A 22,146-nucleotide genomic window follows, 5' to 3' on the forward strand; every position below is an offset into this window, starting at 1 on the left:
GAAGAGTGTAGGTGGGGAGGCGGATGAGGGGTGGGGGACCCCTTGACGTCACTGGAAGGAGGTGCCGGGGTAGGAAGTGGGCTGGGGAAAGGTTATAAATCGCCCCAGCCCTCGGCTCCTTTCAGTCGAGGTCCGCGGGAGGCTCTGGGCGCGGGCGGTGGACACGCCTCGCGGCTTCCCCCCGGCAGCAACGGCGGCGGCTCGGAGCGGGCTCCAGGGCTCGAGCGCAGCGGCCAGCGGGCGCCGGGCGGCGAGGATTACCTGGGGAAGTGGGTTTCTCCTGGCCGGAGCCGCGGAGAGGGGCTCCCGAGGCGCAGGTCCGGCGGCGGCGGAGCGCGAGAGCACGGGCTCGGGCGGCCGGGTCGTTGGCCGCGGGGAGCGCGGGTGCAGGGCGAGCAGGCCGTGTCGCGCTCACCATGGTCAGCTGCTGGGACACCGGGGTCCTGCTGTGCGCGCTGCTCGGCGTTCTGCTTCTCACAGGTGAGGCGCGGCGGGGGCCCGGGGCCTGAGCGGGACTGGGATGGGGCGGTCAGGGGTGGGGGCAGAGCCGGGTGCACGCGGGGAGGCGAGACTGCAGCCGCGAGAAGCGAGCCTCGGCGGGAACCTGGGACAGTAGGTGCAGCGGACACGCCTGGGGCCGCGGCGTCCTTTTTCTGAGTGCGCGCCTCGGAGAGTTCTGGCCGGGGCCCGCGGGCATCACCGCTCAGACCCGGTCCCTGCCGGGGCTGACCCTTTGCGGTAGGAGTCGCTGGTCCCCTGCCCGGCTCCCGGCTGGGGTCATCCCGTCCGGGATCCGGGCGCGGGAAGCGCCGCGCACCCGGGCTCTCCTGGCACCCGGAGCCTGCTCCCAGGCAGCCCGGCGCGGGTCCGCAGAGCCCTCCGGAGCTGGGAGCAGCAGCTCCTGAATGCCCGCGAGGCTACCCAGGGCTGGGCTGAGGCCGGGGCGTCGGCGACATGGGGCACTGGCCACTACATCTCTCCACGAGAGGGAAGGAAGCGAGCGAGTTTGGAGGGGGTCGCATGCCTGCGGGGAGCGGAAGGATCCCAGGAGACGGCCGGTGTTGGTATCCCTGGACCCGCTTCGGGCCCCTGAGCCGGACCGTCCCCGGGAACGTTCGGCGAGCGCCCGCTCCTCCCCGCCGCGTGCCGACCGCGGGGCCCGGGCGCGCTCGGCGCAGCTCCCCGGGTGGGGCCTCTGCGGGGATAGGCGGGGTGCGCTTAGCCCAGTTCGACGACGCGAGTGACCCTGACCGACGAGGGCAGCCGAGGACCCAAGTACCGTTAAGTTTCGGAATTCTGAGTCTCGCCTTCAAATTCCGGGCGAAGAAAGGGCGGACGATTTGGACCAAAAGATGCGGTTTGAGGAATCGGTAAGGTCCGCCCCGCCACCTAAGTCAGCCTTCGCCGGGAGTTTGGGAATCAGGAGGTGGGACGGCCGGGGGCCAGGAGGTTTTACGAGCAGTTCGCGCGGAGACTGCACCCATTAAGGGGTCAAAGCCCGAGGGAGCTTAGGGGCTCGGACTAGCCGACTCTGCTCATTGGGGCTGAGTGGCCGAGCCCTCTGGTTCCGTCTCCCGGGGAGCATCTTCCTTTAAGCATCGTGGAGAAAAGGTAAAATATGAAATAAAAGAAGTCATTGCAATGACTCAAGGAAAGGGAAGTCAGTAAGGTTGAGCACATTAACAAACAAACAAACAAAACAAAAACGCTTGTTAAAACCAAATAGCAGTAACAATTAAATATTCATTGCCAGTGGGAAGACTAATTAGACCGCCAGTTTCTAAATAACAATAGTCCCGATTGGATTGGTGAAACCACTAAACTGGGAGGCAGGACGAGGTCATAATGTCTGAGAACTCGCTATCGGTTGGGAAAGGTGCTAAATAACTATGTTGAAGGAGATATTGTATTTTCTATGTCACAAATACATTTTTTTTCGGTTTGGAAAAGTCGCTTAAATTAGAATATAATTGCTTAGAGAATTAAAATAGTTCACCCGTGTATGAGTGTTATGTAACGGTAAATCTAGGTAAATTACTGTGAATCCAGAAATATATTGGGAAAAGTACATGCTTTCATGGATTTTCTGCTTTAGACACATATCTTTATTTTGTTACAAAAACGTGGTTGGCTTTAGTGAAGCATAGTTTTATTTGTGATTAGGAGCATCTTTGGTGGGAACTTTGCAGAAATGCTGAGATTCTCGTGATTTGTTTTATGTTATAATCTACTTAAGTGGGGCAGAAATCTTGATACTCTCTGTGATTTTTGAAAAAATTGTGTGTGCTATAGGAAGAAAGTGGGACAAACACTGGCAAGGTGAGAACCCCTTTTACCTGACGGTTTAAGAAATCTGTCAGCGGTGCGGGTTTGTCATTGCAAAGCGTGCCTTTTGAAAACCGCAGGCTTCTGGGCTGGTTAGCAGACATCTTACAGTAAAACAATTAGCCACCCACACTAGACGAGGGGCTGCATCTCTGGGAAGTGGTGTCCAGAAAGAGGCCCCGTTTCTGTGGATTTATCAGGAATGCGCTTTCACTCATCGTGGGCCCGGGTCAGCGCTTTATTAACATGGCTGTGCACACATTGCGGTGTCAAATAACCAGAGATTCCCTAATACAAAAAGATAATGCATTTCCCCCTAATGAATATATTTACCTTCTTCCAAATATCCTGGGAAATAAAAAGATGCCAATAATTCAGATACTTTCAAGCCCTCTGTATTGCAGTCTCTATCTATAAAGGATACCAGTCCTCTAAGTTTAATTTTCTTACTTTTAAGGCACCCTTGGTTAGAGCCACAGATCCTTTTTTCCTGCCCCCATTTCTCTTGAGTTCTTAAGCAGCCGACATTTACAATTTACTATAAACAATTGGGAATACTTAAATTGTAAATTTTGTGAGGGAAGTCCACATTAATAATAAATCAAAATATTTATGAAAATAATACCTATTTCCAAGTTGAATGTAATAAATCTTTCATAATAATGTTAATTTTACATAACAATTTTTGTTTTCTCCAAGGTTTGTAAAGCTACACTTTTTTTTTTTCCAAAGTGGATATTTGAAATGTTAATTATTTAGGACTTTTAGCAGTCCACATAGTTTTTCAGCTGATGGGTCGTGTTTCAGATGAACTGTAGGTAACCACCTCCTCTGGTTTCTCAAATATTTTTACCTTTTTTTTTTTTTTTTAGCACTTTGTTCCTTTTTTTCTTTCTATGTTGAAAATTTTATAATGGACTGTCTAGTTTCATTTTTAATGATCATCCAGTGGACTTTTTATTTTAATAAGTAAAATGCAGAAGTTAGAATAGATGGTTAATTGCTAAGGCCCTTTTCCAACTCTAAAATTCAACGAATGATTTCAGTAAATAGGCTAAATACAGTGTATGTGTGTCTCTTTTCTCTCCTCCCACCTTCTTTATATTGGCATACAGAATGGATGATAAACCATATGACACTGGGGCTGTAAAGGATGAAATGGGTTTCCCCTGCTATCACTAATCACATCATACTTTATTCTTCTCTAGTAGAATGTACCTAACCAAATAGTTAAATTGGACTTTAACGGGCTATGTTTTGCAAGAGATGGACTGGTAGAGGATGCCGGAGCCAGCGGTAATCATTATCTTGGGCTTTTTTCACTAGCAGAATGTGGAACTCTGTGAAGCAGACTACCCTTCATAACTCTAGTTGCGTTAACTCTTCTAAGGATACCAATCACTTTAAACCCCTCTGCACTTCTTGTTGTTGTTTTAAATTAACACTTACTTAATAATAAAAATGGCTTTATTCTCAAAGAGTGCCAGGTTTCAACAGGAATACTCAACCCCTTATTTAAAATTGAACCTATTTTTTGTGACTTTTAAGAAACAAACCAAATAATTACTTTGTTCTTTCCAAAAACTATCGAGACATTTCTAAATATGCTTTGAATGTATGTAATATAGAAGTTGAAATATGTTGCAAAAAATGGTTTTATATTGGCCAAAAAAATGTGACATCCTTGAGGAAGATTATGCAACCTATTGCCATCTGCACAGCAAAGTTATGGCTGGTGTTTACTCTGGCTTGGGTGGTTCAGCAACGCAAGAACAAATAACAGAGTAAGTAGCTTCTGTAGTGCTTTAAATTGAGGGGTGTATGTGAGTGAGCATAAGAATGGAGAGAAAGTGAGAGAAGCTATCTTGACACTCAGTGGTAAATGCAAAACCCGCTGGTGTTGGAAGAGACCAGCCATGTTAGGTTCTTGATTCAGTTGGTGGTATATTGGATATCAAGTAAATATCTTCATTTTTCAGTGTATTTGTCATTGTGGATAGGGGAGGAGGGGCATTTGAAATCATATCAGCCCTTTTTTTTCCTTTTTGAAATAAAATGGTGTTATTATGAGTTGTTAAAAGCATAAAACCACTTGTTGCATTTGGCTTAAACAATTTGATAGAACAGTCCATTCTGCTCCACTGGCCTTAGTCTACTGGAGAGTCTTGTAAGGAATGACAAAATCTCCTGCCAGATGCTTTCCAGGATCCTTGCTGATTCCCCACACACTTGGGTGCCTTGGTAATTACATGCTGCTGATTAAGTTGCTGAATTTTATTCCAGATTGAGGGAGGGGAAGGAAATGGGAGGAATGGGATATTTTAGAGAGGACTTGAAAGAAAAGCCTCTGGCTTAGCACTCGGGTCTGCAGGGGGGTTTCATTAAGGAAACGGTTCCATTGAGTCTGCTGAAGATAGCGGACTAGATTTCCTGCATTGCTGCTGGGGCGGATGTGGGGAGATGTCAAGAATTCCTGGGGATTTCCCATCAGTCTTGGTAAACCTGCATGCTTAAAAGCCATTTCTGATTGCTACTCTTTTCCTTCATTTTGAGCTCCTTGAGAGACTTGATCTTGTCTTACAGACACATACATTGTGAGGGCTAAGTGGAACCTCATTGATCCAATCTACTTATTTCAAAGATGAGAAAACCAGCCCAGAGAAGTTCAGTGATTTTTTTTCAAGGTCAACAGCTGGCTAGTGACAGACCCAGGAACAGAATCTGATGAACAACATTTCTTCTTCGTTTGTATATTTTCTCTTCCCCAGACAGAGTGGAGGTGTTCAAATATTTGTTGAATAACATTATTACAGTGCTAAAATTTCTTTCTAAACGACAGAATTTTTTAATATGGTGGCTGCTTAGTAGCACACCAAGAGCTTTGGTGAGGTTGATTTTCCTTGTGAGCACTTGGAATCCTTTTTGCGAGTGGCCCGCGGCTCACAGTTGTGGCTATGGTGCTAGCTCCTTCCACCCCTTCCCTCCACACTCTCTGTGCTCCAGCTCTGCAAACTCTACCCCAGTCAAATCACTCATCCTTCTTCAGATGGGCCGTTACTTTTGTCACTGCATTCATGTTGCCCATCTGATTACACGACCCTTTTTCTTCCTCCTTCTGTATCTCTTTCTCCCCTGCCTGTGAAATTCAGCTCAGCAATCACCATCTCCAGGAGCTCCACCTTGTAGTCCCAGACAGAACTAGTGGCTTTTTTCTGCCCCCCTGTAGCCTCTGTAGGTTTCATTCCTCCAATACTTCTCAACTTGCCTTTTTAGTATTTTATGCGTCTGTGTCCTCCCTCTTAGCTGTCCTTAGATCCCTGGCACCTAATGTAATCCCTGCTCTGCTCTCAGTAAGTGTTAGGATGAATGAATGAATGAATATGTAGCCACACTATCATTTCAAAGAGGAAATCCGTCAGGGCCAGATATGAATTTATTCCAGTATATTAATATGTTCCTGCCTGTCCATTTGGCCTCAGTTACAATGGGATTACTTGGAATGACTGTTCTCAATAGATAATATTTGTCGTCTTCGGTGAGTGACTAAGATGTAGAAAATCAGCTGTGATATTCAACTCTCTGAGGAAGCTGTTTCATATAATCCCCTCCTGTTTGGGCATGATGCTTCACTAGGGCCTCTGAGCCAACAAAGCCAGGATTTGGTCTCTGCAGAAGTTCTGTTAGATAGCCTCTACTGGTGAGGGGTTAAGCAGGGCTTTATCCCGCAGTGTCTCATACAATTTTTAGAGACAAGAGAGCTCTCAGATTTTATGGTTTGACTTACTTGCCCTCTCATGGACTCAAGCCTGAGTCCTGGGTGCTGGGCTGCGATGCAAACCCGAGTGACAGAAATCTGGCCACAGTCAATCAACTTTGTTTCAACAGAAGCCTTCGTTTTGGGGACCAGGCTGGTCTGCCTAGCTCCCTCTCTCTTTAAGATGTGTTATCCTCAACATTTCATGCAAATGGGTTCCTGGCAGGACTACCCTAGTAGGTGTGAGGTGTGTTCTTAAAAATCTGAATCCCACGGTTTGGGCTCAAGCTGGTGCCTTCCTACCCCCATCCCCACCCCTACACTGCACATGCCCACAATACACTCCCAAACATGCTTCTCAAAGTGTGGTACATGGTCCAGCAGCATCAGCGTCCCTTGAGAACTTAATGAATCAGAGCCTGTATTTTAATAAAATCTCCAGGTGTTTTGTTTGCACATTAAAAATTGAGAAGCATTGACTTTAATAAAGGTTCATAGTAAGTTCTGGTGTCAGAATTTCTCTTCGCTAACATCCTAGTGATGACCTTTGGCCTGTGTAACTAAGGGACTAGAACTGGGCCAGCCAGGAGCCTCTTCTGGCTCCCACATTGGTCTTGTGTCCTGTCTTCTGCTGGGTCACCTGTATCCTATTTCAAAACTCTTTTTACAAATTCTTAGACTTAGCTTGGACCCTTAATCAAAGTAAACAGAGGTTTTGGTCTTGAAGAACACTGTGGTTAACCAAATCATGGGGGGCAAGATTAAGATTTTAGAAAATATGGACTTGGTGGAAAATAGTAAAAATGGCATTAAATAGATAGGTTTTAACCATAAATAAAAGTTCAGCAAGGTATTTGCTTCCAAAACACAATTACTTGGTGGTAAAAACCAGAGGTGGTAATCCAGAATCTTTGGTTGTCAAGGAGGCATTGCTGTCTCACTGTGTTGTGCTGCAGCTAGCTGACAGATCTCACATGCAGCTTACTGGCTTAAAATTTAACACGTTTTGCACTTGCATTCTTCCTTGTCTCATTATTGAAAATCTAGGCAAATGCTTTTGTCTTCACAGATTATCAGTGCCTGCAGGCACTTTTTCTCAGCCTGGTCTTCCATCCTTCTATTTAACAGGTGGAGTGTAAATGGATTTCCTTTAAAGCCACAGACCCACTCATGTGGTCTACAGACACAAAGTTACAACAATGATCAAATTCTTTTGTTAAAAGAGGCCTGAAGTGAACCTTGTATAAATGAAAAGCCTTGGCTATTATTATATACAAATCTAAAACCACTTAAACTCAAGGCCACATTTAGCAAAACCCTGATTAGTAATTAGTCTGCCAGCTGATTTCTGTGAAACCCTTTGCCTCTTTCTAGGGCTATGGTTCCCAGCCTGGATCCTACATTAAAATCATCTGGGAAGCTTTTAAAATTTCTCATGCCCTGGCTGCACCCCTGACCAATTTAATCACAATCTCTTGAGTGGGGCCTGGGCATCAGTAATTTTAAAGCTCCCAGGCAATTCTAGTGGGAAGCTGAGGTTAAGAACATCAAATTTTGTCATACATCAGCATCACCTGGTGGGCTTGCTAAACAACAGATTGCTTGGGCCCCTCCTCAGAGTTTCTGATTCAGTAGGTCTGGAGTTGGGCCAAGAATGTGCTTCTCTAACAAGTTCTCAGGTGATGCTGTTGTACCTGGTCCAGAGACCACACTTTGGGAACAAATGCCCTAGGGCTAGTTTGAGAGGCCTGGCCACGTGGGAGGCACCTGCCCAGGTGCTAATCTGTAAAGGCACTAAATCATCACTACACATTTGACAAGGTGGAGGAGATTGTATTCACGGGAATTCCTGCCAGAAAGAGTACGTGTTAGTAGAGTGTGGCAAAAGGAATACTTAGATCAAGAGCTAGGGGTGCATAACCAATAAGGCTAAATGAAACTGCCTCCTGAGGGGAGGGGGGTCTGTTTTGCCCCATGGGATATGTAAGTTACAGGCAGGAACGGAATTGTTGGCCCAGATGGTAGAGCTAATAGTCCCCCTTCTTTGCTTTACACTGCATAGTATTCAGACTCTCCTCCACATAAACACTGGCAGATGTCACACTATCAGCCTGTCTTTGGTACCCACATGCCTCAGGACAGCCCTGCTTCCCTCCATTGTGCCTGTAAAATGCTGTCTGAAGCCTCACAATGCTTTGCCTCTCCAACTGAGCCTCTGTGTCTGTATTTCCTTTGCTGGAACCAGCATCCCCTGTTTGGGTGGTGAATTCTACCTGTTGGAGCAGTGTGGTTCTCCTTACTTTCATGATGTGCCAGGGTTCTGCCCCCATTGTTGAGAAAAGTTGCTGCCAGTTGGAGACAGCTGGCTGCTGTCATGTGGAACCATGATACTGGGATGCTTTTGGTGAAACACCAAGAATCCAAGTGGCTTCCCCTTCCCTGACAGCATCTAGGAATACCTATAGGGTATTTGATACCTAATACTGTGTGTGTTCCTCTTTGACACTTTTACTTTCAAATACAGAAAAAACATACCCTTTACCACTCAATCACTGCTTCTGCACAGCTGAGTCGCAATTACATAACAAGCTGTACCAAAACTTAGTAGCTTAACACAACAATTCATTATGTCTCCTGATTCTGCGGGTTAGATATTTGGGCAGTGCTCAGCTAGGTGGTTTCCCTTTAGCTCTCACTTGGGTCACCCCTGCAGCTGTAGTCCCTGGCATTTCCACTGGTTCCTTGGTGCAGGGCCTCCCTCTGCACAGGGTCTTTCCTCATTCAGTAGTCTAGCTGGTGCTTGTATGTAGGCAGGGGCATTCCAAGAGTGACTGTGGAAGCTGCAAGGCGTTTTGAGGCCTTACATTACTGTGCCACATTCTGTTCTATCCTAGCTGAATTCAATGGGTGGGGAAGCAAACTCCTCTCTTGATGGGAGGTGCTGCACAATATTGTGGCAGTGTTTTTCAATCTACTACACCTCTGTTTAATATTACACCCTTTCTTTTCAGTCTGGATATTAGGCTGCAGTTTGGCCAAGAAAATAATTGTAAATAACTTTATTGCATTAAGTAGTAAATAATAATAAATTCTAAATAATGCCCTGGCCCTTCTAAACAGTATCTGGAAATGAGACTGGCCTATTTGTAAGTCTTTTGTTTAGGGTACGTGGGCCTTGGTTAACCTGGCATGCCATGCTGGTGCAGCTGGCCTCTTAAGACCACCATGACTCTAGCAAGGGAGGACAGCTGATCCCAGATTCTGAGTGCAGGCGGCTCTGCAACTTCTTGTGGCTTATAAAGTCCCTGATTAAGCACCTTCTTTTGAAGAATGTGGAGACTGTAGGGAGAGAGATGCTTTGGGGGAGGAAGAAAGGAGGAAACTAACCCCAACAGATTGTCAGGCACTTTGTTTACATATATTATTTTACTCAGTCCCAAGAGGTAGACCTGGTACTTTTAACTAGGAGGAAACTGACACTTGAGTATATTACATACTTTCCCTAAGATCATAGAAGTGGTAAGTAAAGCTGGAATTATTTGAATCTGATTCTGTAAGACTCCCAATCTCCCTCCTCTTATTATGCCTTACAGCCTAACTGAAAAGAGAAGGAAAAGAGCATCGATGGGAGTGTGCTAGCCTTTCCCTTCTTTCAAAACCGTTCTATCCTTGGACTTTTGCCATCTCCAAAGAATGTGAGAAGCCACTGCTACTCCAGCTTAAAGTGGCCTTGGGAGGTTCCACTGCTTCGTGTAACAGACATCGTCAAAGTCTGCAGTAAGACAGAGTTTTAATCATGTGCGTTTTCTTATTATAGGCATTCAAGGACTTTTCAAAAATATTGTCAGAAAAGGATTCCCAAAGCTATTAAGAACATGATTTTATATGGGCTTCCAAACTGCTCTCCTTTATGTGGCTTTAAACTAGTTCAGATTGCAAAGGACAGATGAGGCCAGCACTTTGATTTTTTGGGCAGGTCCCCTGAAAAAGCTGGTCCTGCTGCTCCTTGACATAGTTTCCCGGAGTCAAATGTCTACTCCTTTGTGTATGTTAGATCCCAGCAACCTCAAAGACTTGGAGCTTTTGCTGAAAGAAACTGGAGTACCTGAGGAAAGCACTTGGAATTGTGTTTGACCCTGAAGGCAGATGCTACGTGAATTGGAGGGAGGGAGGCCAACAGCTCTGTCCCCGAGGGAAGGGGACGGAATGTGAGCATATCGGCACAGGGCGTTTTCTATGTCAGCTCCAGTAAGCCTCTTCTAACCATCCAACGTGTGCACTTTTAACTTTGTTTTATGGGTTGAAATCCGAGGCCGAGGAAAATCTGATGACTTGCTGAGGTCACACACTTATGGAATGACCAGAATGCCAAGATTTATACCTAGGTCTTTCTCGTTTTGAAATCTGATTTTGAAATCACCTTCTGTGATCTTTCCATTAACATTTACCCAAAATATCTTCAATGATAAGATATAAGCATTAAAGAAAAGGCAAGAGTTTCATTTTAGGGTTTAGAATAAAAAGCTATTATATCTGTGAGAAAAGACAGCTGTCCAAGAGCCTCCTTCTAGGGGGAGTTCCTTTGTCAGTCTGGGGTGACCATGCCACAGGCTTTGATTTCCCTGTTTGATTGGCAGCCCTTGTACAGCTAGCAGACCCAGAAGCACTACTTTAAGCGTTGTCATTCCTGTGTCTCTTCCTCCTCCTTAGATCATTCCTTTCAGATACTCAGCTCTGCAATGAGTCAAGAAAGAGATAATTGTGTCTTGCTTCTTCCTTGATCTATTACTTGGAGAGAGACACTCTTCCATACCAGGATGCGGTAATGTTTATCAGAATCTGAGAAAAATCCTATTCTGCCACTCATTGAGGAGTTTTATCTTTCACTCCGAGGAAACAGCTTGAAAGTGTGGTCAAGTGGATATATGCTTTATATGGAAATTCTATGTTTGATTTTTATAATTATTTAGTTCTTCTAAGTTGGCATTAGAGAATATATGTGAATAGGTGTGCGAAGGTAAATTCTAGGTATCAACTTAGTTAGATGAAGGAATGCTGAGAAACCTGGTAAACCTACTTTTTAGGTGTGTCTGTGAGGGTGTTTCCAACAGAGATAGGTAGAGTCTGAGTGGCCTGCGTGGGAAAGACCCACCCTCAATGTGGGTGGGAACCATCCAATCCACTGGGGGTCTGGAGAGAACAAAAGACAGAGGAAAAAAGTGAAGCTCTCTCTATATCCACTGGAGCTGGGACACACTCTTCTCTCCTGTCCATGGACATCAGAGCTCGAGACTCTTCAGCTTTTGGGTTCCAGGACTTACACCATGGATACCATCAGCTTCCCTGGTTTTGAGGCCTTTGGACTCGGACTGAGCCACATACCAGCATCCAGTTTACAGACGGCCTATCGTGGGACTTTTCTTCACAATTGTGTGAGCTACTTCCCCTAATAAGTCTCTCTCATATAATTATAACATACCCTATTGATTCTGTCTCTCTGGGGAACCCTGAGACAGGGTTATTATACAAGGTGGAAAGGCAGGGATATGTTAGAGAGGATTGCAAACAGTTTTAAAAGGCAACACCAACTCTTGCTACAGCATTTCATCTATGATTAATGATATCATTTTCTTTTTGGGAAACATTGTTTAACTCTCTTTTTCCACTTAATGTCTTCTGCAGGATCAGATTTTTGTTCCCTTTTGTTCTTTGAAAATTTTTATAGCTTTAGAATCTTCTCCACAGGGAATTCTGCTAGAACTAGAAAAAAAAAAAAAAAAATACATGGAAACTGAGTAACTGTATTGCCCTAAAATGGACTTTGAGTACTTCTTGAGGTTTAGAGAATATTTGACACACATTGTTGATGTACAAATTACAAGTGGTTCTACCCCTCGTGCTCTCATTCAATCCTCTGTCCTCAAAACCGATAAATGAAAAATACTCTTTGAAAAGCATTTGCTACACAAAGTCACTTAGAAGGCACATGGAGAACTCAGGAAACTAACAGGAATGCTAATTTTCAGGAATTTCTATTTCACTTTAGCCTTTTTGGACTGACATTAAACTTAGTAATTCTATATCCAGACATATCTTTTCTAAGGGGCAATAAAATTCTGAAATGTTGAAATAGTTTTCTTGTCATTATTTTAAAACTGTGCTTTATAGTCCAAACAGATGGACATGGGATTTCCTTGATGGAGTAATTCATTCACCATTTGGAGAGAATGTTAAATACAAACTTGGGTGGGGGGATTTTAGAAATATATTTTCTTACAGTGATTTGGAATGCAGTATTTTCTCCCATGATTTCAGGAGGAAAAACATGGATCATATCAAATTTATTTCTCCTTATGATAACTTCATAGCCAGTCATCATCCTAGACTTATGTCCACTTTCCAACTTGAATTCAGGCATGCATAGAAGACTGCTTTATGTTGAAACATTTTAACACATTCACTTAAAAGGTACTCAAGTGATTATCATCAAGTAACACATTGATTTTGAGGTATAAATATGGTCATATTCATTATGCTACATGTTTACCATTGAAAAAGTGCTCTTATTTTGTGAATTTAACTGTAAATTTTACTAAAATTAATATCTTATATTAGTAAAGAATTTGTGACTCCCTATACTAAAAAAAAGTGTCCCTTAAAAACAAAGTGTACAAAGTTTGGAGGAGATCTCTATTTTTGACTTAGATTATCTTCCATATTTCTTGGTATTCACCTGTTCTTCTAAATGACATCTCCTAAGAGGCCAGTTTTGGGCTGAAAGCCCTTCAAGAGGAAGGGCTATTTCTCATTCATCTTTGCAGTGGTGAATTCAGTACAGTACACCTGGCACATAGTAGTCATTCAATAAGTGCTGATTGAAATGACTAAAACTGTATCCTAAGCCATTCCTCTGGGTCTCAGAGGCCCTTTTAGGAGTCATACTTGTACATCAGCTCACCTTCTAAGAACCTGTGTGTACATGTATGTATGAGTGGAGAAGATTGATAGATATATGCCCAAGAGCTGGCAGTAATTCTCCCAATCCATACATAATGTTCTGTTCCTTCTATTTGGGCCATCCCTCTGGGTCCAGTGAGCATTTTCTTGTCCTTGGCTGAGCTGGGCATGTTCTCCTGAATTGACTCTAGACTCAAGATTGAGAATGGGGATCTAAGCTGCCCAGCCACTAGAGACCTGGGTCCCTAGAGATACTGTCCTTGAGATGAACCCCCCTGCTGGGATACTTATAGCTGGTCAAAGTTCTCAAACAAAGAGAGACAGTTGGTTGGGAACCTTTAATTTTTAGGTACATCAACATAGCCTGAGATTAGGTAATGTTACTGTTGCTGCCATTGTTTTCAACACCTTGGGTAAGAACATTTTGGCCAAAAACTATTTCCTCTTGGCTCTGGACCATCATGGTATAGGCTCAATGAATAGAGAAAAGGAGGAAAAGTTAGTCCTAGCTAATGTGTCACATCTGATAGTTTTCTTTTATTCCCCTCATTGCTGAATCTCCACCCCAGTCCTCTTTCATGACGCTTATTTCAAAAAGCATGATGTGACATGGGTATATCTTCTAAAGAATGTTACTCGTGGCTTTTTTTCCAGTGGCAAGTGAAGTCAGGTAGACCCTAGACTAAAAAAATGAACCAGAGTATTGGAAGAAGACAATAGAACTTTCTCCTCTCAGCCAATAAGCTAAGGAAAGCAGAGTTGTAAGAAGCAAGAGAATTTAAGGGACATTGTTAAAAGAAAATAACTGTTAAAAAGTAAAGATGAAGCGTTAAAGGGTTTGAAGATTTGGAAGTCTTTGAAAGAGAGAGAAAGAGACCCTGGTGTTTCCTTAGCAAACACATGCTCAATCTTCAGGTCTTACCTTCAACTTCATCTTTCTTAGAGAACGTCCCTCACCCCCTGAGCTGGGTGAAGCACCCCCACATCTGACACTTCCCCATGATAACAAATATAATGTAATTTTATATTTACATGAAAATAATTCTGTATGTACAAAATTACATGCATCTATATACACTTATTTATCTGTTGTCCATGCTAAATTATAAACACCTTAAAGAAAGCAGTCTTGTTTGTCTTGTTCATTATTGTATTCCTCTCTTAGTATACGTTCAAATATTCCGTGAAAGAATAAATGCTTAAGGTTAAAGACTGGAGAAATCAACAAGGTAATAAGGGTAAGAGAAACAGGTCATGCAGGGAATGTGGTGGGGAAAAACCAGGGTTGGCTGGCAGTAAAGGAGAGATGGGAAGAATAGGTAAGTGAGGGAAATGAGTTCCCAGGCCTCTGGAATTGTGCACAGGAGTCCAACCCTTAACCCAGTTCATCAGTCTCATCCTGGGGAGGTGGTGGCTTAATTCCATGGGAACAGCTCCGGTACTGGGGACCTGCTACCTCTCCACAGAGTTCTTCCTTCCGGTTTTATGTGACTTCTACTTATTGGTTTTAAACTTGTCCTCCAGAATGAGCTGATTCATCTGTTATTTCAAAGCTGTTACGGTGGTAGCCAATTGATAACAGAAATTATTGTTGTTATTGTTTTCTTCTATCAGAAGTGTAATGAATGATATCAAAAATTCTAATTTGTAGAAATATAATTATAGACAGTGTCATGAAGGTATGTGAATAAAAGTACCTGAGAATTAAAACCCACATGTCTCAGGTTTTGGGTACAGATGACTCTAAAGTCTTCTGTGGTTATTTGTAAGGAAGGCCTTAGTGTCACACACTGAAATGAATGAAAAACATTTGGTAAAATGTTTCTCCTTTCTTTTAAAAATTGAGATACTTCCAGTGGAAATATACTGCTTTTAATGGGTTACTTTCCCTTCCAGAAACTTGACTCTCACCAAAACTTATATAACATTTAATTCCATCTGAGATAAGGTTTTAAAGAAAGAAAAAGTTTGTAAAATCTTAGGAAGGCACAGCTATTACAAATATTTAACATGTAAATTAAGTGAATCCTAAAAGAGCCCAGGATAAAAAAGAACAGTTTAGTTAACACACACCCCATTGTCTAAGCAGGATTAGTTTCTAAATTATGTGTAATGAAAAGCAATTGTATTTCAAATTGTTTAATTTAGAAGGAAACTGATTTTGACAATAGAAAACACAGTCAAGAATAGTGTTTAAAAAGCTTTAGAAAGCATGCTAATGTAGCTTTCAAAAACTCACTTCCCCTATGATGAATAACTTTATTGCACACTCTTGACTACTTAAATCTTAAAGGTCAGAGGGTTTGTATATATTATTGGGTGCAAAGACAGAGATCTTCACTTTCCTGTTAGTGAGTGAATTTAAAACATCCCCTTTATAGACAATCTAAAGAACTCCCGAAGAATGTTTTGTATGTAGTATGGACTTCATAAACTATATCTAAGTAAGGTGAAAATTAACATAAGAACTTCACCACACTGAGTCTTCCAGTCTCATTTTATTTCTCCCTATATTTTATATGCAAAGCAAATGGTATTCTCTCATAAGATTATAAAGGTGAAAGTATTGAAGAGTAGATGAAAAGAACAGATGAAACTTTGTGTTGGCTATAATAACATTTTTTGGCTTTTCTTGCACAGTGTTAACATGCATGCTCCTCTACCTTCCTGCCTGCTTGCCAGCCTTTCTTCTTTATGTCATTGTACAAAAATATTAAGGCATTATTTTGGATTCAAAATTAGAACATGAACAAGATGCAATTTTTTTTTTTTTAAAAGATGACCAGTAAGGGGATCTTAACCCTTGACTTGGTGTTGTCAGCACCACGCTCTCCCAAGTGAGCTAACTGGCCATCACTATATAGGGATTTGAATCTGTGGCACCATACTCTCCCACGTGAGCCTTGGGCCAGCCCTAACGAGATACATTTTTATGGTTACTTAATAGCATCACAACATAACAGCTCCATGACATATTCAGTTTGTTTTTTTCCAGGAAAGAACTGTGGGTGAATCTAAAGATTATCTGTATCACATAACAGGTTATAAGCAGCAGCTGAATCCATTAAAAGTTTCAACTCCCACTCTTATGCTTTAACCATTACATGGCAAGCTCCTAAACTGAATTGATAAATTATTTCCCAGATCTTCTCTGGGATGCTTTCCTTCTAAGGGATCTTACAAGGCTCCACGTGCTCATGAAATTCAGAGACCTGTTGTCATTATCTTCATAGATGACTGGAACTTTGACATTGACCAGTAATGGAAGCAAAGCATTTAGTAAAATATTTGGTCACAGACCAAACTGTAATCCTAATGCTACGTAGACTAGAGAAAACTTTTTATTTTAAATTGTGGGTCACATACATACCATGCTATGCTTCCAGACTGATAATTGTTTACTTAAAGAGGATATGGAGGATGTTTTGACAGAATTGAAACTTGTAATCCTAAATAATTTAGAGATTAGAGGCTAATGTTATGGCAGTTCAAACATATTATTAATCTTATTATTACTCATAATAATTTAATTCTATCCAAATGCTCTTTCAGCTATAAGCATTTTGTCACGGTCTTGATACTGTATTGTTATATGGCACTATGAATTCTAAAGAGGATGCACAAATTGATAAAAGATTAATAACCATTAAGCCAACTGTTGTATATTTAATTTTACATATATCAAGTGTGTGTTTATTGAAATTGCACCTCTGCTGAGCAATCAGTTATTTTGACTTTTTCAAGTGTTCATAATCTGACTTTATTTTTTTTTTTTCCTTTTTGTCTTTTTTTTTTTACTGACTGGTAATGGGATCGCAACCCTCGGTGTCGCGCCCATACCGGGGACCGGAAATGGGATTGCAACCCTCGGTGTTGCGCCTGCACTGCGCTCAGCCAGTGAGCGGGAACTGGTCTCCACATGGGATCTGAACCCTCGGCGGGAGTGCTGCCACGCTCCCAAGCGGCGCACTCTCCAGTGCGCCACCAGGCCGGCCCATAATCTGACTTTAAATAACTTGTAAATTTCAGCTTGAACAATAGCATAACCCTTCTGGTGATTATGATCCATTCTATAAGACATGACATCAGGGCCCAGTTTCCCCACGGTCCTCTGAACAGTGACATTGGACAAGAACATAGGCCCAGCCTGTGGGGAATATGCTTCAGATGAAAAGAGTTTCTGAATTTCCTGCTACTGATAGAGAAAATGGAGATGTGTCCAAGTCCTAACAGAGAAAACCTTCCTCTCTGCATTTTTAGGGTGTAAAGAGCATCTGTTCTGTTCATCACCCTTTGCATAACCAGACTTCTCTACCAAGTACTTTATGAGCTATGTCTCGTGCCTGGTCACCCAGATCTTGACCTTTGCTCCAGGCAGCTCAGATAACTTCCATGACATTGTATGGTAAACTGAAATGACAAGCTGTTAGACAGCTCTATGGAGGTGGTTTTTGAACTCATTTATAAAAGAACAGCCGTGTGGGAATAGAACATTTTTTGGGAAAAGGTAACTCTTGGTCAGCAGGAGACTTCTTCCTGACCAACCTTAATTAACTCTGATGTCACATGAAAAGGAGTTGCGCATGGCTATAGGTCATTGGAAGGGTAGGCTCCTGATGGTAGCCTGGTGACAGGCCTAATGATCAATGAATGTACGCTGTTAAACCGTGACCCTCCGAGAAGCCAGTGTAAAGTAAAAAGCTGAGAGGCACACTGAAGACATGCTCCCCTCATAAACACTGACAGTAGGAATGTTGGTCTTATTAGAGGACTTTTCTCCTGGTAAACATTTTAAACCATGCATTTTTTTTTCTTTTAAATAGCTTTTATGAAGTTTAAGGAAAAATGAGTAGTCAGTGAACCATGTACTGATAGAATGAAGACTGTCCGAGCTCTGATTATTTTAGGCATTCGCCATTTCAGTGGCTAATAGTGTGATGTCCTTTGTGCCATAAGCTGCAGAACTTATTTATGGGTTTTATTGACAGACAATTAAAATATGAATTGTAAGACAGCTTTAAAACAAACAAATCAGAGCAGATTTATTGAAATGAACAAACTTGTGGAAAAGTGCCATTAAATATTTAAATAATTTCTTTACTTATTTTTTAATACTTGGATTCAAGACATAAACACTATGTAAATGACTATTTTGAATTTCTATTAAGGTATTGAGATTAGAGACTTTTGAATCTAATGAATTAAAAAAAACTCTAAAGCAAGAAACCAGTGAATTCTTTCTGTGCAGGAAAATAGTGAATTTAATATACTTTATGATTTAAAGGAAAATAGCAGGTCCCTGGGATTAGAAACTTTCTACAAATTAAATATATTGTTGCTGGATAGCAGCTACCTAAACATTCAGTTCTTTTGTGGACCCTGAAGATCAATAACACAATTAATTACCCTAATCTAAAATATTCTATATTTGTAATGTTGAATTTGTAAAATTTGTAAAATCTGTATTTTAGATGTTGCCTATCTAAAAGTCACAGATAATCTTATTCACATAAGGGATTAGTCAGCAATGAATCACAGCTTCATGCTATTGCCCTATACAAGTCAATTTCTAAATCCCAGCCTAGAAGGAGCTTTCCCTATGCCTAAACTGAATGGAGAATGCAATTAAAACACATACCAAAAACCTCTCACATTTGTACAGCAACCTCCCCACTATGATTAAAACCAACTTCAAGGGTTTTGTTTGTCTGTCTGTTTGTTTGTTTTTGGTGGCTGGCCGTTACAGGGATCTGAACCCTTGACCTCGGTGTTACAACACCGCACTCTAACCAACAGAGCAAACCGGCCAGCCACAAACTTGAAAATTTTAGAGAGAAAAGCATATGCATATGTGTAGGCAGGTATGTATGTGTGTATATATTTATGTTCACATCCTTTCATTTCTTTAGGTTCTTCTTTGACTTACGTCCAATTGTTTTGGAAGAAAAAAATTTTTAAAATTACGATTAATGCTAATTGTGGGATTTAAGTTAAGCTGCTGCCATACAAATTCCCATGGCTTCTATTTAGTCTGCTGGTAGATGGAGCATGTACCCTCCAGCTGTTCTCCATCATCTTGCAAGTGAGAGAAAAAATGCACATTATAGTGCTCTTCATCAACGGGTGGTACCTATCAGCTTAGCTAGCAGTGTAATTCTAACCAGTGTATTCAGGTATAATGTCCACTTCATATTATCTGATAAGTACTTGAACAGAGGCACAATACAGAGATTAGGACCAAGATTTAAGTTTTTACTAAGTACTTTTAACATCAAGTACTTTTAACTAAGTACTTGAGATTAACATCTCAAACAAAGGAAGCTTCTGGAAATTTGCAATTGCATTCTCCCACCCTTGCCACCAATCAAAAAGATTCTATGAGATGCAGTCTGTGAGACTTAAGCTTTTAATAAGCTACATCTTGAGGAAAGAATCTTTTATTATGAATTATGTTTAATTAACCTTCCACAACCTTTGTAAAAGGCTCATGATCTTAAATTCAAATTTTCGAAACACAATACTTAGGGATTTCTACTTAGATAAAGAGGCCGTTTATCATGTAGGATTATGTACAACTGAAAACATAGTATGCAAAATCAAAGACAGATGCATGTCATTTGAAATAAAATCTAATACAAAAAGCTTTGGGCTAAAAGCAAATAAATTAGAAATCAATAATTTTAATATAAAAGGAAATATCAGATTTCTTCAGAGTCCTAGCAACATAGTTTTCAATATGACTCAGTTTGTTAAAATTCCAATTTAAATAGTTTAAATTCAAAATATGCAATTAGAATTGATTTTAAATTAACACTAAATTAAATTTAAAAGATTGTAATGAGGGAACAGTTTTTTGCAATATGTTTGTAAAATTTCTACTACATAGTGATGTTACTGAATGTGAAGGAAAAATTATTTCTAAAATCAGCCTTCTAAATCTTTAAGCTGGAAAAACAACTAGAGTAAAACCTAGCACTGATGAGAACATATGTGGCAACAAATTTCAAAATCGCACGATATTCTGGGCCTTCAATGAAACTGTGACTACTTTGATTATAAATTGTTGGAGTTTTTAAAATTACAATTTTATTGAGATAAAATTCACATACTGTAGGAACCCAGGACACCCCAAAATATGACTGTACGAGACCAAAATATTAAAGTATTTTATTATTTATAAATATTTAATATTTATAAACATTAATATTAATATTAAATAATATAAATATAAATATTTAATATAAATATTTAATATTTATAAATATTAAAGTATTCAGTGATTTTTTTAGTATACGAAGAGTTGTGCAACTATTGCGCACTAATTTTAGAACATTTTCATCACCCGAAAAAGAAACCCCTTGGCCATTATCAGTCATTCTCCATTCCCCCTCCCCCACCCCCTGGCAAACACTAATCTTCACTTTCTGTCTTTGTGGATTTGCCTTTTCTGGACATTGCATATGAACAGAATCATACAATATGTGGCCTTTTGTGACTGGCTTCTTTTGCTTAGCATTTAAACAAGAGAAATTTACTTTCTCACAGTTCTGGAAGTTGAAAGTTTGAGATCAAGGTACTGGAAGGTTTGGTTTCTCCAGAGGCCTCTCTCTGTGGCTCACTGATGGCCACTTTCTCACTGTGTCCTCACACGGCCTTCTCTCTGTGTGCACCAGCAAGTTTCCAAAGTTCGTCTACATTGTAGCATGTACCAGTACTTCATTCCTTTTATTGCCAGATAATATTCCATTGTATGGATATACCACATTTTGTTTTTCCATTAGTCAGTTGACGGACATTTGGTTGTTTCCACTTTTTTGGCTATTAAATGCAATACTGCTGTGGACATTTTTGTACCATTTTTTATGTGGACTTATGTTTTCAGTTCTCTTGGGTAGATATCTAGGAATATAGTTGCTAAGTCCTGTTTAATCTATGATTAACTCTATGTTTAACCATCTGCGGAACTGCTATACTGTTTTCCAAAATAGCTGCATCATTTTAACATGCTACCAGTAATGTATGAGGTTCCAATCTTTGTATATCCTCACCAACACTTATTACTCTCTTTTTTATTGAAGCTATTCTAGTAGTCATGAAGTGGTATCTCGTGTTTTTTTTTTTTTTCCTTTTTGTCTTTTTTCGTGACTGGTAACAGGATTGCAACCCTCAGTGTCGCACCCATACCGCGACCGGCAATGGGATTGCAACCCTCGGTGTCGCGCCCGCACCGTGCTCAACCAGTGAGCGGACCGGTCTCTATATGGGATCCGAACCCTCGGCGGGAGTGCCGCCACGCTCCCAAGCGCCGCATTCTACCGAGTGCACCACTGGGCCGGCCCAGTATCTCATGTTTTTGATTTGCATTTTCCTGATGACTAATGATATCCTTCATCTTTTCATTGTGCTTATTGGTCATTTGTATATCTTCTCTGGGAAAATGTCTATTCAGATCCATTGTCAATTTTAAAAAGTGGGCTATTTATCTTTTTATTAGCCATAAATATTTTTGAAATGTGATTTTTATTTTTTTTTTCTCTTTGGAACTGGCTGCTACAGGGATCCAAACTCTTTTTTTTTTTTTCCTTTTTGTCTTTTTTCGTGACCGGCAACGGATCACAACCGTCAGTGTCGCGCCCGTACCGGACCGGGACCGGCAACGGGATCGCAACCCTCGGTGTTGCGTCCACACCTCGCTCAGCCAGTGAGCGGCCGGTCTGTATGTGGGATCCGAACCCTCGGCGGGAGCGCCACCACGCTCCCAAGCGGACAACCGTCAGTGTCGCGCCCGTACCGGACCGGGACCGGCAACGGGATCGCAACCCTCGGTGTTGCGTCCACACCTCGCTCAGCCAGTGAGCGGCCGGTCTGTATGTGGGATCCGAACCCTCGGCGGGAGCGCCACCGCGCTCCCAAGCGGCGCACTGTAGCAGTGCGCCACCGGGCTGGCCCTGCATTGAGTTTTTTGTTTTGTTTTATTTAAATAATAATTTTTCTGATATAAGGAGATCTGTGTGCCCCTTATGATATTAGAATTGGCTTTGAACAAAACTATAGTTTGCAGAAGGGACAAAATCATTCACTGAGGGGACAAAATCAATCCTTTAAATCAG

The 22,146-nt window shown here is 41.6% G+C and overlaps 1 protein-coding gene across 1 annotated transcript in view; it reads left to right on the top strand.

The window, feature by feature from the left end:
* The first annotated feature begins 131 nt into the window (after nucleotides 1–131).
* The window catches only part of FLT1 (fms-related tyrosine kinase 1), a 174,786-nt gene continuing 152,771 nt past the window's right edge, over nucleotides 132–22,146 (top strand). The window contains exon 1 of the mRNA XM_008580419.1: nucleotides 132–480. Coding sequence (XP_008578641.1) covers nucleotides 417–480 — 64 coding nt within the window. The 5' untranslated portion in view covers nucleotides 132–416. The remainder of the gene's footprint in view (nucleotides 481–22,146) is intronic.

This window comes from Galeopterus variegatus, unplaced genomic scaffold, assembly GCF_000696425.1.
Source record: "Galeopterus variegatus unplaced genomic scaffold, G_variegatus-3.0.2 Scaffold2085, whole genome shotgun sequence".
Taxonomy (NCBI): Eukaryota; Metazoa; Chordata; class Mammalia; order Dermoptera; family Cynocephalidae; genus Galeopterus; species Galeopterus variegatus.